This window comes from Heteronotia binoei, chromosome 7 (genome assembly GCF_032191835.1).
Source record: "Heteronotia binoei isolate CCM8104 ecotype False Entrance Well chromosome 7, APGP_CSIRO_Hbin_v1, whole genome shotgun sequence".
In the NCBI taxonomy this organism is placed as follows: domain Eukaryota; kingdom Metazoa; phylum Chordata; class Lepidosauria; order Squamata; family Gekkonidae; genus Heteronotia; species Heteronotia binoei.
In genome coordinates, this window is record NC_083229.1 from 109,891,990 (window position 1) to 109,909,094 (window position 17,105).

General features: G+C 41.4%; 1 protein-coding gene across 1 annotated transcript in view; it reads left to right on the plus strand.

Moving 5' to 3' along the window:
- Positions 1–17,105, plus strand: part of LOC132575433 (enoyl-CoA hydratase EchA19-like) — a 30,835-nt gene that overhangs the window by 5,698 nt on the left and 8,032 nt on the right. Inside the window, exons 2-5 of the mRNA XM_060244198.1 lie at positions 4,450–4,617; positions 10,319–10,416; positions 13,353–13,497; positions 16,054–16,203. Of these exons, the coding sequence (XP_060100181.1) occupies positions 4,450–4,617; positions 10,319–10,416; positions 13,353–13,497; positions 16,054–16,203 (561 nt within the window). The remainder of the gene's footprint in view (positions 1–4,449; positions 4,618–10,318; positions 10,417–13,352; positions 13,498–16,053; positions 16,204–17,105) is intronic.

Below are 17,105 nucleotides of genomic sequence, written 5' to 3' on the forward strand. Positions count from 1 at the left end.
ATACTGACAACTCAGCAGCCAAAGAACTGACGGAGAACCAAGCTGCTCGAGGGAAAAGCAAGCATATACTTATCAGGTACCAAAATGTGAAGGAAGCAGCGGCTAAAAACCTCATAAAAATAATAAAGTGTACATCGGATGAGAATGCCGCTGATATATTCACGAAATGTTTAACTGCAAGTGAACATGAAAACTGTGTAAAGTGTTTGGGTATACTGGGTTTAAATAGATTAGGAGGTGTGTTGGAGCAAGAATCTACATAAACCCAGTCTGACAGCTACAGTATGACAGCTGGTGATCTAGCTGCCAGGCTAGGTCACAGTGACCTGATCAGCAGACCGGCTTGAGCCGGCAGAAGCCAAGTGATGCAATCCGCTGAGTCAGCACGGCCAGGATTGGCTGCTTGGACTATATATGATCTGTGTGTGCATCACACAGGTCTCTCCCTGTGAGATGGTGGTTAGGCGAAGCACTTTGTCCGTGGAGGTGATATTGTATAGACTGCACAAGAGAGCACTTGTTGTGTATATATGTTAATACACCTTTTGGCACTAGTTGCACGTGTCTGCCTGATTTTCTTTCCTGAAGCCCTGTGTCGGGCAAGTCATCTCCCTCACTCTGCTACTCCCGCTCCGACAGCCTTTTTTGCTGAACAAAACATTGTTTATTTGGTACTTGGGGTCCCAAGAAAGTTAAGGCAGCATTGGCCCAGTCAGTGGCCAGCTGGGTGGTGGCTGCTGTTTACTTCTGTTATAGGGCCACAGGAGAGTTGTGTCCACAATGTCAGGAGCCTTGCTATGATATATTGCTTTGAGATATAACTGAGTATTCTGAACGTGATGTAAAAGTAAAACCTGGTACTGTTTCTGTTGCTTGTTTCTCCCACGCTTTGCTCGCTGTTATCTTTGTAACATATTATGAAGACACTCTGCCGGCTTGAGGCATCACCTAAAGGTCGTTGCTAAAGCAAGCTTGATAACCACCTGCATTCCCAGGGCGTTGGGAGCAGGGGCAATCTGCCACCAAAGATCCCCGGCAAGCTTTTTTCTGCTTTTTATTGAATATGTAACGGTTCTGAGGTACCTATGTATTGGGGCCATATTGCCTAGCGTTTCAGTCTTAGCAAAACCCTGTTTTGCCTTCAGGTCTGTCAGTAATAAACTTAACCCTTTCACATGATTGGTGTGAGTTACTGAACTGCTGGGGTTCTTGACACACTTGAGATGAAGACTGGCGCTACCTGAGCCCATGGTTCATCAGCTGCCTTCCCCTTGACGTTTGCAAGGCAGAAACCTGGTTGAGGTCTTGTGAAGCATTATGCTCTGAGCCTGCAGGAAGCTGAGGTTGGCAAATCTATGCTGCAAGCTCTTTTTCAGTGAGAGACTCACCCTGCCTCCTCAGGTGAGCAACTTGCTAATGGTCCAGTGTGGGGTTCCACAAGAAGACGGAAGATGAAGACAAAGTTGCACTTACCTGTAATTTTTGTTCATCAATGTCTTCAGTGCAGACACACATTCCTTCCCTCCTGCCCCACTGTGAGTTATCACAGACCATTTTTTTCTTCGAGGTTTAAATTGGTCGAGTTCCTGAGTTGTCAAATATGGGAGTTTGTGTTGGCTTAGCAGGTGCACGTGATGCACTTGGCAGGAAAACCTGCATATGCATTGGCACTGTAAAGGACAGGACACCCCCATTTTGGAATTTTAAACTAGAAACAAAATGTCTGTGTATGCATGGAAGAGGTGGACGAACAGCAGTTACAGGTAAATGCAACTTTGTTTGCTTAGAGAGGTGTAAACCATCTTAAAGACTGCATGGTCAGTCATATATAATTTCTGTCTAAAAGGATGAACATTAGAAAAGCATTGTCACTTTACAAAAACAATAAGTTGTTTACTAAGACATTAAAAATGTTCGTTTTACATTTTGTGCTCCCCTTTCAAATTGATTTATTAGGCATGAGAGTAACAACTGGTTTTAATCTGTTCATCAAATGTAATAATTCCTATTGTTCTGTGAAGGGAAAAAATTGCCTCATAACTGATTAATGTCAAATAAATTCTTAACTGCTTTTTTGGGTCAGCAATGCAGAGTGTGGATACAGGGAACCAAATTCTGTTTTCAATATCAACAGCGTTAGCCTGGAATAACTCAGTGGGTATTAAGTAGATTTATTTGGGTTAAGGAAACTTCAGAAATAATTAGAAGTAAGATTGTAAACTTGCTGAAATGCTAACTTGGTTCAGAAAGTTCTGTCAGTTTTGGAGAACTGCTTGTGCTCCGCCCAACAGATTGTAGATTGGGGGGTCAATTTCTTCTAGATGCCCTGTGAACAAGAAATTACTTGTGCATGATTATGTTTGTGGTTCTCCCTCCCCTCCACCATTGTGAGATGTTCCAGCCTTCAGACCTGAGGCAAGTGGTGAGTAGAATGGGGGTCGCCAACCTTTTTGAGCCAATGGGCACCTGCAGAATTTTGACACGTGATTTTGGCCACAGAATGGCTACTGCAGAAGGCAGAGCCAGTCACAAAGTGGTTACTGCAGCTTGCCTTCAGTCACGTAGGTTTTACAAAGTACACAACCAAATTTCCTGTTGCTATCCAGAAGCCTTGTAAGAAAAGTCCCACCTGACTCACTTCACTTTCTCAAAACCATGGCACCTTTTGGAGACAAGGCTCCTTCTGTGGTGGCACCTCTCCTCTGAAACATCCTCCCTTGAGGCTTGTCTGGTACCTATTTTATTGTAAGCATCAGGCCAAAACACTCCCCGCACCCTGCAGGCTTTTAATTATGGGTTTAATCTTACCAGCTCTTTAATCTTCTGTTTTATGGATAATTTTTATGCTGTTTATGGCAAATGCCTTTTTAAAAAAAAATGTTGTGATGTACTTTTAATTGTAAACTGCCTTAAGCCAGACTTTGAAGAGGCAGCATAGAAATATCCTAAATAAAATCCAAATATGTATATCTCTTTCACAGGGGATTAGGTATATGAGTTCCATTGGGAACTCACAGGGGATTAGGTATATGAGTTCCAACTCCTGTGTTACGCTCACAAACATTTGAAAAACCAGCATTTCTGATAAGATACCCTGACCTAGATGGCACAGACTGGCTCGACCCCGTCAGAGCTTGGATGCTGAGCGGGATTGTCCCTGGTTAGTATTTGGATGGGAGGCCATCAAGGAAGTTCAGGGCCTCTACACAGAAGCAGGCATTAGAAACCACCTCTGAATGTCTCTTGCTTTGAAAACCCTGCAGGTTGCCATAAGTTGGCTGCGATTTGACAACACTGTCCACCACCACCTGATAAGATTCTGGAGATGCTCATTCCTCCACACACATCCTTTTCATGTGACTTGTGATGTCTGAAGAGGGCTGAAGAGTTGCCCTTTTCTCTTCCGTGAAAATGTACCCAGTTGCTTTGCCTTCTGGTGTAGTATGGGCAAAATTGGTTAGTGTGTCAGTGTGTGAGGTTTAAGAGCTTTGTTTAAAACTAGGCACAACTCCAGTGGTAACTGCCTCTCCTTGAACCATTTATAAAGAAGTAACTTCGATTTATGACTTTTTCTTGCATATTCGTGATTCTCTGCTGTACTCTGGCCCTCCCTCCCTCTCAACAGCTGTTCAATATTATTAATCCCTGGGAAGTGCTTTATGTGTCTTGATTTTATTACTTGTCTCCAAATTTGGCAAATATCCTTTAAAAGTCATACACGTACCCCAAAATAAGTGAAATTGAAGCCAGTCCATGCAGTTGTGTTTGTGAGGGAACAGTGGTGTTAATTTCAGTTGATATTTTAAAAATGTCGCCAATTTAACAGTACTACAGGGGTCCCAACATTTTTGAACGCATTTGGCGTTCTGACATGGCATTGTAGGTGTGGCAACAAAATGACTGCCATAAAATGGTGGCCACGGGAGGCGGACCCAGTCACAAAATGATTACCAAAGCTTCACACAGTGAAGATCCTTGAGCTGTGGAAGCTGCTGCCAAAGCAGCATTTTTAAAAATCTGCTCAGCCAATCAACTCTAGTAGTCAGTCAGAAGCCTTGCTGGGCGAAAACTCTACACACCCACTTCCTGAAATCACTTGGTAGTAGGACTTTTTTTTCTGGAAAAAAGGGTTCCAGAACTCTCAAGAGGAAAATGAAGAGAAATATACGGGTGCCCCTCATGAACTTTTAAATATTTTTTTGAGAATTTTGTTTCCACAGAGAGGTTCCAGAACTCCATTCCACCACATTCCCCCAGAAAAAAAAGCACTGCTGGGGGGGGGGGGGGGAGGCACCAGGAAAAAATGTCAGTTGCCATGGCACCATCAGGCTCCATACCAGGAACCCTTTTGTTAACCCTTCAAAATGAATGTACTCTATTAATGTATAACTCTTTTGAAAATGGGATTACTCATCAGGGTTGCTGTTTTTGCCTGTTTCGTTATTTTAGGGCACAGGAATGTGATTACTGAGATTCGTGGGTCTATAATGACCATTGGCATTAACAGGCCAGAAGCCAGAAATGCTGTCAACCTGGAGACGGCACAGTTGCTGTGGCAGGCGTTCCAGTCCTTTGAAGAGGACAGCTCGCTAACTGTGGCAGTGCTTCATGGCTTGGGTGAGGTTTTTCTACTTTATTCTGCACCTCTCATCTGAAACCAGTTTTGTACCTGATGTTCTTAAATTGCTAGGGTTTCCCCCCTTCTATTTGCATCTCATTCGCAAGTTGTTTTCTCTTCTATACTCAGCTAACTTAGGGCACTTTTACACTTTCATTTTAAGCCACATTCTGTACCCCTGACTCTGTGCTAAGGGAAGTAGGGTGGCCAACCTCCAGCTGGGAGCTGGAGATCCCCTGGAATTACAATTTATCTCCAGACAACATTGATAGCTTGATAGTTTATTTGTTCGATTAATTTGTTTAAAACATTTGTTTCACTTTTCCTGGAGAATATGGCTTCTTTGGAAGGCGGACTGTATGGCATTTATCCCCTACTGAGGTGTCTTACCTCCCTAAGGCCCACCCTCAAATCTCCAGGTATTTCTGAACCCAGAGTTGGCAACCCTAAAGGGAGGTGGGAATGGAAGGTTTAAATAGTGTTTATATCCATTAATAAATCATATGCAGATTGCTCTAGCACCACAGCATTTTTTTGTTTATAATGGTTCTAACCTTAGCCCTATAGCGCTAGGATGATATAGCAGTATATTAAAAAACTGTTTGTGGGGGGGGGGGTCAGAAAACTCAGGGGAAGGCAGTGTGTGGGAGATGGGTAGGAAAGACAAACAGTGGCACTTTGAGAAGTGCAAAAGAGATTTCAGACATTGTTCGCAGCAATTCAGAAGAACGAGAAAGAAACAACGGGAGAAAGGAGTTTTCATAAAAACCAGCTCAACCCCACATTACAAAGACACAAGCAGTGATGTCTGAAATGGTAAAAAACAAGACAAAAGCAAACTGTTAGCAATCAGCATCCCAAACGATTTGCATAGGCAGTGTGAAAATGCCCTCAGCTTTTGTAGATGTTCCAATTGAACTAACTGTTAGCCAACCTGAGTCCGCTTGCGGAGAGGGCTGGATAAAAATCTAAAGTAATAAATAAATAAATTGCTGATCTGAGTTTCTGTAACTCCCAAACTGTATCGCTGTAGTTAGTGGGGGTTATCTTTGAAGATAGCTCAGAAGTTTTAGTTGGTATAAACATATGAATACATTAAATTGCTTTATATTGAGTCACCCTGTTGGTCTATTGAAGGCAGTATTGTCTGCTGTGATTGGCTTTGTCTCTTTGGGGTCTCAGGTAAAGGTTTTCAACATTCCCTACTGCCTGTCCTTTTTTAATTAGAAAGAGGGGGAATGGGAACATCTTAAGAAGTAGCCATGGCCAGCAGTAGAATGAAGAACAGTAAAATGCATATACATGCTGTTTCTTTTGTGGGCATGAACATATTATTTTACGGCAGTTTCGTGAGCTTTACAGTTCATCAACAATGGAAAACTGTGTAGCACAATAATACTATGTCAATAAGGAACAATAATACTATGTCAATAAGGAACAATTTCTGTATCCAACCTCTATTGAAATAAAGAAAGTTAATGTAGCTGACTAATAGGCACCATCTATAAGATAAAACAAATAATGTCCAAAAACAATACTGGTGCACAGTTCAAGTACTATTCCAAAATTATCCTGAAGTGGATCATTGAAGAATAACAAGGGAATGGACGCTGCAGTCAACTCAAGAAGCTCAGGACCAGTTTCGGTAAAGACACCTTCTTCAACTTTTAGGCTCCACCTGGGAGAAGCAGTTCCAGCTACAAAGAGTTTGCGCTATGTCTTCTTGAATGAATATAGACTGGAGCTTCCATAGCCAACAGATACTGATGATTGTAATGCCTGCAGGTGGGGCCTAAAAGTTTAAGGAAGGTGTCTTTACCGAAACCTGTCCTGAGTTTCTTGATTTGTTATTCTTCAATGATCCGCTTCAGGATAATTTTGGAATAGTATTTGGACTGTGCACTGATATTGTTTATGGACATTATTTGTTTTATCTTATGGACGGTGCCCATTTGTCAGCTACATTTATTTTCTTTATTTCAATATACTAGAGGTTGGATACAGAAATTGTTGTCATAATTGTTCCTTATTGACAAAGTATTATTGTGCTACACAGTTTTCCATAGTTTACCAACATTATCAAACTGTGGTTCTTATTTGGTTTTGCTTTACAGTTGATCCCCAAGGTCAATTCAGCATAAAGTCTTTCATGACACAAGTGCTTGTGGTGGTTGTTGGCCTGCAGTGTGCTGTGTATTTGGTCATGGACCGTAATAAAGCAAACTGAACTGAACTGAACTGACCCAAGTGCTTGAGGGATCACTTCTTCCTGTGAGAGTCCTCGTAGGAGCTTTGTGGGATTCATGAGTGGATGTTCATGGTGAGAGAGTTGCCTTCTTGGTGGCAACCCCATTTCTACAGAATATGTTGCCAAAAGATGTGTGAAAACGTCTTAATTGCTGGTTTTTCACAGAACCTGCAAAAGTGTCCCCTTTCAGAGGACTTTGTATGACTAATGTTTTTTGGATGGAGTACTAATGGCCATTTCAGCTTTGTAGCATATTGTTAGATTAAATGTACTTCCACTGCTTTGAACACCTTGGAATATAATAACTGGAATAATTTAAAAAATACCCACAAAATGTTTTATATGTACACTTAAAATGCAATGTTAAGAAAGAATGTACACACAAAAAAGTGGATCAGTTGCCCTAAAGTTGTTGAAAAGTTGTTGAACCATTAGTATTTTTATACTTTATAATAAAACAGAAGGATGCTAGTTTTGTGTTCCCTCTTCTAAACAGAAGAACCTCTTGCGTGCTGTACAATATGTAAAAATACTCACTTCTCTGCATTGTTCAGGTTTGAGGCAAGATGGGTAGCTTGTTGTTCTCTTAGCAATCATCACTCTAAAGACAACTGTCTGTTGTGGTCAATATGAGGACTTTGTATCAGATGTTTGATGGGAATTGTGTTCCTCTCAGACTCATCTGATAGCAATGCTGATTCTTTGAATTTAGGCAGATCATGAGAAGGAGGGCAGGAAGGGTTGCATCAGTGCTGAGTTCTTATGGTTTTCTTACACATCCAGGGAAATGTCAGTCACCATTTAGAGGTCAGGCAGCAGTTTTTCTCCAGATCAGTTTGGTCAGGGAACCTGGAGGGGTTTTTTTTTTACCAGCTTCTGGGTGTCACTGGGGGCATGGGGGAAGATATTTGTGCATTTCCAGCATTGGGCAGGGGGGTTGACTAGACGACCCTGGAGGTCTCTTCCAACTCTGTGATTCTATGTGTATCTTTTCTCTCATAAATGTGGCATGTGTGTAGAAGTCTCTAACCCTTCCCCCTCTGCCCCATTACTGTTTTTACTTCTTCGGACTGTTCTGTGAAGCCACTGTTGTCTGCACTGTGGAACTTACGTGAAGCCATGGAAGTAACATAATTTGTCAAGTGGAGCTGAGTTTCCCCTGCTCCCTTCACCGCCGATATAGAGCGGTACATATCCAACTGTCTGCTGGCTTTGCATTGTGGGATTTCCCTGCTTCCTTTCCCTCCGGCTGCAGCCCGCTGAATGCCCCTACTATGTTGTAATGGGAGCGGGGGGCTGGGAGCAGCAGAGTCACAGGAATAGCATAGAGGATGAAGTTTGGGTCTCCAGCAGGAAGAGAGAATTGGCAGAGGTTGCCATTTCCCTCATCTGTAAGTGGCTGTTCGATAAGGAGAATTATGTGGTTGGATGCATGCCAGTCTAATGTAATGTTCAGCATTATAATTACAATTTTCTTTTCAGAGACAGAAAAGAAGTATTCAGTCTGAGTTGGAAGCGTTATTGAAGGACTGAGGAGCAAGGATGGAGGCTACAGTGGAAAACTTAAAACAGGACAATTTATATTTTTAAGGCACTGTCCCCCAAGGATGTATATACATAGGGTTATTTACAGAATGCTGATTTAATTGAGAAAATTACAGAGTTTGGTCGAAAGCCTAGAACAGTGGTTTCATCTGTCAAATGCATATCTGCTTGAGGCCTGTTTTGTGGCCCCTGGTGTGCTGGAGTTGGCAAGTGATTTCTGTAGCACTGGAGAGCTAGATAGTAAAGTAAATATATGGGCACAGGCGCTTTTGTCCTGGTGTGTGAAACAACAGCCGCTCTTTCATCTGCTTCCAGAGCACACAAAAGTAATTATTCTTCTGCCACACAAGAAAAGACTTGAATTAGCTGCTTCTGTGGTAGAGGAGGAAGGAGACATGGTTTTGGTGATAAGGGAGGATAACAGTGTTGTGGCTTATTCATTGTTAGGAGTTCTTTGAGAGAAATTCTTGGTTGTGGTTAAGGTTTAAACAAGGTACACACATAGGGTTTCTAGGTCCCCCTGGGTTGCCAGCTCCAGGTTGGGAAACTCATGGACATTTGGGGATGAAGGACAAGGACCTCAGTGGGGTATTATGGCATAGAATCCACTCTCCAAAGTGTCCATTTTCTGCAGGAGAACTGATCTGTGTAATCTGGAGATGAGCTGTAATTCTGGAAGATTCTCAGGCCCTTCTTGGAGGCTGGTATCCCTACACACACAACAAAATGGCATGTCCTTATTGGGCCATGTGTATGTGATTTTTTTTTTTTAAAAAAAACACCTTCAGAAATTGTGGTACTTTGGGTTTTTTTGCCATTTATTTATATTTCATTTAAAATACCTTGTCGTTTCTATCAAATTATTGACAAGGCAGTTTACATCACTGCATCCTAAACAGCGTAATAAAGAATACTATTAAGAATAAAAATCTTAACTAAAAAAAAAGTAAAAATGGGAACATCAATGGAAAAGTAGGGAGATCAGAGAGGAGAGTAGAAGTCTGCAGCAGTAGAAATGACTGATTAATTCAAATTGGTAGAAATTTATCTGTGTCTCCCCCCGCTCCATTGTTTTTTTGGCTCTCATTGTACCACCGTAGATCCAGGTGAGTTAGCTGCGTTGGTCTGAAGCAACAGAACAGAGTTAGAGTCCAGAGACACCTTTAAAAACAACAACATTTTATTTGAGGTATGAGCTTTCGTGTGCAGGCACACTTCCTCAGACATATAGAAATGGATCTAGTCCAGGGGTGGCCAATCTTGCTTTATGTAAGAGCCACATAGAATAAACACCAGCTATTTGAGAGCCACAAGACATGAATGTCAGATGTTTGAGAGCTGCAAGACAGGAAGGAAGGAGGGCAGATAGATGGGGGAGGGAGAGGTGGAAAGAAAGCAACCTTAACTTTAAAGTTATTCTCCAAGCTGCTGGCTGGCTTGGCTTGGAGAAATGATTTAAAGAGACTGGCTGACGGGGCAGTGAGGACTTTGAGAGCCATGCAACATGTGTACATGTGGCCCCCAAGCCACAGTTTGGCCATCCCTGGTCTAGTTTGACACTCTGACCGCTGGCCCATGCTGGCTCTCACAAGCAGAATGATGGCGTTAGCTCTCCCACACTGTTTACTTCTGCCACCACATCCTTGTAAATGGAGAGCATGCATTTAGCTGTTAGGTCTATCAGTGGCTATTAGGTATCCTTTCCATAAAAAGAAGACTTCTTGTAGTCTCACAAAGCGAACCACATGCTTCTCGGTAACAGAAAACAGCCGACTTTGTAAGTGCATCTTTTAATGGCTTGACCGTTAACAAAAGGCAGATCTCTCATGACACTTTTAAAAAAAATTGTTCCATAATCAACTCTTTTTTCTTTTCTTTTTTTTGTCTTTTCCTTTTGGTGTTTGTAGGAGGCAATTTCTGTGCTGGTTATGATTTGAAGGAGCTGGCCCGCAACCCGACTTCGATCAAATTGCAACAAGATGTCACAAAAGGTCCTGGTCCGATGGTATGTTCTTGGAAATAGTCTGGAGGGAAACCCTGACAGTTCTATGAAAACTGAAGTCCATTTCCATGGCTGCCTTGCGTTTCTCTATGGAAACCAGCAACACATTTTCGTTAGCCGAGAGAAAGAAATGGGGATGGGAGAGAGGAGGGCTCTTCTCATCTTTGAGAGTAACTAAAACCAAATGAGATTGTTTTCCCCAAGGAAAAGTTATATGTCCAGTCCCAGTAAACTTGGAAACGATGCACACTATGCCCTGTGATTTATATAAGTGTGAACTATGCGGTGCAAAGGAGTGTAGATTTCCATTACGCAGAGAAGTGGAAAGACAGATGATAGCCATTTGGGCTTTTCTGGTTTGTTTCCCTCCATATAAGGATTGTCCTGAACTAGATAGCGCAAACTCGCCTGATAACATCAGATCTCAGAAGCTAAGCAGGTCACTCCAGCAGGTCAGCCAGTTTGGTGTAGTCTAACCTGGGAGAACTGGGTTTGACTTCCCACTCCTCCACTTGCAGCTGCTGGAATGGCCCTGGGTTAGCCATAGCTCTCACAGGAGTTGTCCTTGAAAGTGCAGCTGCTGTAAGAGCTCTCTCAGCCCCACCCACCTCACAGGGTTTCTGTTGTGGGGGCGGGGAGGTAAAGGAGATTGTGACCACTCTGAGATTCAGAGTGTAGGGCGAGATATAGATCTAATTTCATCATCTTCTTAGTATTTGGATGGGAGACCTCCAAGGAACACCAGGCCATGATACAGAGGTAGGCAATGGCAAACCACCTCTGAACATCTCTTGCGTTGAAACCCCTACAAGGTCACTGTGAGTCGGCTGCGGCTTGACAGCAAGATAAATAAATAATAAAAGGATTAGACAGGCTCCTAGAAGGGATGTCTTTCAGCTGAAAGGACCCATAGCTCAATGGAACTTCCATGTATAAAGGCAGTGTATCTTTGAATACCCAGTGCCAGGAGTAACAGAGGAGTAAGCTTCCCAGAGCCACATGGCTGACCTCCCCGTAGCGGGAAGCCGAATGTTGGACTAAGGAGACATTTGAATGGGTTTTGTCAGGAATTTTATTTATTATTTATTTATTTATTTATTACTTTGCATTTATATCCCGCCCTCTCCGCAAGCGGACTCAGGGCGGGATATATTAGGAGAGTTGAAAGAGAAAGTCTATCATGGAACATGCGTTCAGGATAATTTTAAAACACACAAAAGCTGTGATCAGACACACTAAATAATGCACTTTCAATCTACTTTCAATGCACTTTATAACTGGATTTTGCCAGTTCACATAGTAAAATCCAGTTGGAAAGTGCATTGAAAGTGGATTGAAAGTGCATTATATTTAGTTTAGTGTGTGTGATCACAGCCAGAGTCGTCATTCTCAAAGTGTACTTTGCCAGATAGTTTTGGCATATTATTTATTTGTTGAATTTATATCCTGCCCTTCCCGCAAGCGGGTGCAGGGCGGGTAACATCAACGTTATAAACCATTAAAAACAATAAGTGCTTAAAACTGTTAAAAGATGGTGAAATACATTTTACATGATAACCCTAATAGCTGGATAGCTAGTAAGCAGGAGCTGCAGAAAATTAATGATACTGATGCTCCACATGGGCAGAGGTAGAAGGGCGATTTTCTGCAGGGAGGCCAAATAATTCGATGTCCATTGACTCAACCAAAGGTCAAGACAAGGCTCTCTCTCTCTCTGTGTGCTGCAGTAAATTAATCAAAATTCGGCATATGCAACAAAAAGCTGAATACTGCAGGGCAAAATGCATTGTGATTCTATATTCATTATGCTTAGTTTGCATTGTTTATTGTGGTTCTGCTAGACACAGAGTAGAAGGGAGAGAGAGAAACAGTGCACCGAAATCATCTTCCTAAACATAAATTGTATTCAAAACAATCTTCAAGAGTTCACTAAGTTTTACTCATACAGTTTCAAGCTCCTCTCCACAACGGTAAGGCCTAGAAACATTCGTTTTGAAAAAAAGCCAGCTAAACACAAGATCTTCAAGATGCCAAATATTTTTCCTAAATACTGCATTTTTGTGCAATCCTAAACAGAGTTTCACCCTTCTAAGCCCATTGACTTCAATTCACTTAGAAGGAAAGAGCAAGGGTCATAAAAGCTCATGCCCTGCCACAAATTTAATTCGTCTTTAAGATGCTATTGGATTCTTGAACCGTTTTCACACACAGCTTACCTCGTGGTCACAATCCTGTTCCCTGTCGGATTTCCCACCATCTGCGCCGGAGTTACAGGAAGTGCCGCGGCTTTTGCTTAGCAATCATAAACTGGGTTTTAGCGGTTTACGTTTGCTACGCAAAAGCTGCGGCACTTCCTGTAACTTCGGCGCAGATGGTGGGAAATCCGACCAGACGCTGCGGAGGGAACAGGCTTGTGACTGCGAGGTAAGCTGTGTGCGAAAACGGTCTTGCTCTTTTCTGGTGCTACAGATTAACACGGTGACCCATCTTGATCTAGACTTAGAAGGGAGTAACTCTGTTTAGGATTGCACTGTTCATGTATTTGTGGCAGCACAATACACCTTGCACCAGTGTAGATCACCACCCAATGCTGAGCAGAGTGGTAGGGTGCAATCCTGTGGTCCCCAATATAAACAAGAATTTTTGCATAATTATTTATTTGTTGAAAAAAATTCTGTGCTGCCCTTCCACCCCAAGCAGTGAACATTAAAACCTTTCAACATTTAAAACAAGTAAGACATTAAAGCAGCATTTAAAATACAGTCTATATAAAATATTTAAATGTTTCAAGAGAAACATATAAATGCACAAACTTATATAACAGCACAACCAGTCAGGAGGGTCAATAGCAATTATAAAAAAAAAAAAGTCTTCACTTGCTGGCGATAGATTCCCTCATGCATACTGCATTGAGTTTCATGTAGTTTTAATTTCTACAGGGTCCTTCCCGGATGAGATGTTCCAAGCCCGTGATTGCTGCAGTTAGTGGCTATGCGGTGGCTGGTGGGCTCGAACTGTCCCTCTTGGCTGACCTACGTGTTGTGGAAGAAAGTGCCGTCTTGGGCGTGTTCTGCAGGCGATTTGGTGTGTGTCTACGATTTCCATCGTTTTTTTGTTTTGAATGGATTCAGTAGGGTTATTGGATTTATAGCCTGCCCTCCCCGCCGAAGCAGGCTCAGGGTGGCTCACAACCAGTAAAATCAGAACAATTGTACAATTAAACAATTAAAACAGTTAAAACAGTCTGATGCCAATCATATTTGGTATTATCTCACTTCAGATGACATTCAGTATATATTAGATGTACATCAGTCACACTATATCAGTCATTCCAGATCAATTAAAGGCCTGCCGAATAGTGTTGTCTTACAGGCCTTGCAGAACTGGGAGAGGTCCTGCAAGTCCCTAACCTCTTCCGGCAGTTAATTCCACCAATAGGGGGCAGCAATCGAGAAGGCTCTCTCTCTAGTGGACTTTAATCTAGCCTCCCTCGGCCCGGGGATCGCTAATAGATGTTTCATCCCAGATCTGAGTACCCTCTGGGGAACGTGTGGGGAGAGATGGTCCCCAAGGTAAGCAGGTCCTCGGCCATATAGGACTTTAAAGGTGATAACCAGCACCTTGTAGCGAATCCGGTATACTATTGGCAGCCAGTGCAGTTCCCGCAGCCCCAGCTGTATGTGCTCCCACTTGGGGAGCCCCGGTAGGATTCAAGAGTGTGTGTCAGCTCACTATCAGTTTAACTCTTGAAGGGACTCCAGCTGAATGGGAAAAGGTGTCACACCACAGCTTTACAGTGAATGCAGCACAGCTGTGGGTATTTCTGTATTTACGCATTGACTCCTTTGGGAAGTCATTTGCACATGGAAGTTCAGCCTGAAGATGCGTGTCTCCTGTTAAAAGGGAAACAACTGTATCATGTAGTATTGTATAGATGGGAATGACTATCGCTTCACTGTTGCTATTGTTATGTAGGCTTGTTCTATATATTACATTATTCTCCTGCATAACTGTTCTTCTCCTGTTAGAAAAAATGTATATAATATGTGTACATAATCCTTTGTAGAAAAATGCTTGTCTGTTTACTTCAATACATGTACACAGCTAATTATGGCTCTGCCATATGTACATGTGGCAAAATAGATGTGACCATTCTTTATCTGTGGTGGCATACTATCTTGCACTTGGTTTTAAAATCAAATTGTACATTTTTACGAACAAACACACACAAGCCTTTATTGAAATATATCAGATTATAAATAGGCAAAAAAGAGATATAGAAATAACAAACCAGTCATATACAGCTATACTTTGGACAATTGATCCTTGATTACCAGACTCACGAATAAAGCAACCTTTTCAGTTATTTCATATGACAAATCATTCAGAAGATGGCATACCTTTGCAGCATCTGAGTAACTTGTCATATTGAGCAGAATTGGGTCTACAAACCTAAGGCATATAGTATCATATTGGGAAAAGTAAAAAAGAATACGAAACACCGAATCAACTTGTTTTAAATTACATGTACAAAGTCTTAATTAGAGTGGGATTTTTTGATATCTACCATAGATAACTGCTGATGGGATAGTATTGCATCTGCTCTACACAATTGTGGAACATGGAGAGTTGATAGATAAGAAGGCAGAAGACCAATAATTGGGGAAATTCCAAAATTCAAAGGGGAGCAAGATGTATTTGCAGCACTGATTAGTTTTTGCAATTCTATATCTAAAATTCTACATTTAAGTAGATATTGTACATTTTAATTTATTTACAGCATTCATATTCTGCCGTTCTCTAGAGGACAAAAGGAAGGAGATATAATTTTTCATATTGGCTGTTTAATTTCCTAGTATGGTCAGGTACTAGAATAAAAATATGTTAAAAACTATGTTCTTTTCATGGTTTCTCCAGTCAAAATTGCACTTGCATATTCATGATTAACAATTTGATTAAGCCACTAATTAAGGCTAGCAGCCCTAAATTGGACAGATCACAAAAGAGTAGAAAATATATTTATTATTTTATTTGAAAATGTTCCTCATGTGCTGGAAACATGGAGGCAACTCACAAGTAAAAGGATACAGTAAAATAATTAAAAATATAAACTGTCTGTACATTAAAATAGTAGTCACAAAGCAGTATTCAGGATAGGAAACAATAAAAACAGCTTTAAAAAAGATGGAACCCAGCTAATAAAAGCCTGGATGAGAAAAAAAATGTAAAAGAGAAAACTTTTTCATTAAAAGGCTTGTCTGAAAGACTTGGAGATTATGTTATACAACTGATTGAACTAATACATATAATAAGGCCAGTGGAATTCTGTGAAGAATGTAAATAAAGCTAATTCATTTTCAGAATGAGGTAGCTTAACCTCTGATGTTCCTTTTAAAAACAATTACAAGCATTTCACTGTTACTTTACGTGGTCTATCTCTGGGACACTTGTGTTCATATTTAGAAACTGTTTGGCAAATACATAGCAATTGGATTATTGATTGCCCACTACTATACTTTCTCCACGGACCATATACCTATATTATTTCAGTAACATTAATATTACTGTTGTTCTTCAAATAGGGCTGTTTGTTGAATAAGGACTGGTGGACATTTTCTGTAACCCTCTTTGCCGTTTTAGGTGTTCCGCTAATAGATGGTGGCACTGTAAGGCTGCCGAAGCTGATTGGTCTTTCACGAGCGCTTGATCTCATTCTCACTGGTCGGCCTGTGAGTGCACAAGAAGCCTATCAGTTTGGACTGGCCAATCGGATTGTTCCCAGCGGCCAAGGTCAGTGCTGGTGTGTTGGTTCATTTAGACATATGTCTCTACAAGCACCTATCGTCCAAACGAAGTTTGGGGTTCCAGCAAGCCTATGTACAGTTGTGTTTCCATTTTGTAATGCTGTAAAAGCTAGTTTGGGTCCCCACTTGGGGAGAAGCCTTATATAAGTGAAGTAAATAAATGAATAAATAAATGTGGCCAAAGGCAATGCAATTATAAATGTGTGCAACAACATTCAGGATCAGTCTGTTGTCAAAAAAGTATTCCCAGTGATGAGTCATGAGAGCTCTTTTTTTTGTGGGGGAGGGGTAAGTAGGTAGGCATTAGGCACCAAGGAAAATGAAAATGTTGGTCAGAGTTGGACCAGAAAGCCGGTTTGAAACAAAGCCTTGCTGCATTCAATTGGTAAAAATGTAGAAATCACATGGTTTATGAGAGAAGCTGATTGTGTGGGTTGAAAATGTTGGTATTTAGATTATGGTTGGTAATTTGAGGGAATATTTCTGAATTCTGTATTGCTTTGTGGTTGGATTTTGCTTTGCATACATAGTCTCTGTTAACTTTGTTTCTTTGGGTCTCCTTCTGCCATTCTTCGTGGCCCTAGGTATCCCAGCCTAGAGTAAAGCTGTAAGGGGATAAAATGTACAGCTGATTTTTCTTCTGTGTTCTGTTGTGCGTAAACAACATTCAGACAAAGAACAGATGGAAGGCTAGAAGGCATTGTTAGCACTAAAGGCTAAGACTTCACGATAACTTTCCTGAACAAAGAAGTTCACGGCATTATTAACATTTCCTAGTCTACTGCCCATGTATATCTGTGCAAGTTACTTGCAGTTTAGGAACTCCCTGAAAAAGGGGGGGATATTCAGACTCTTTCGCTTTATGAAATCTTTATTTGGTCCTTTAAA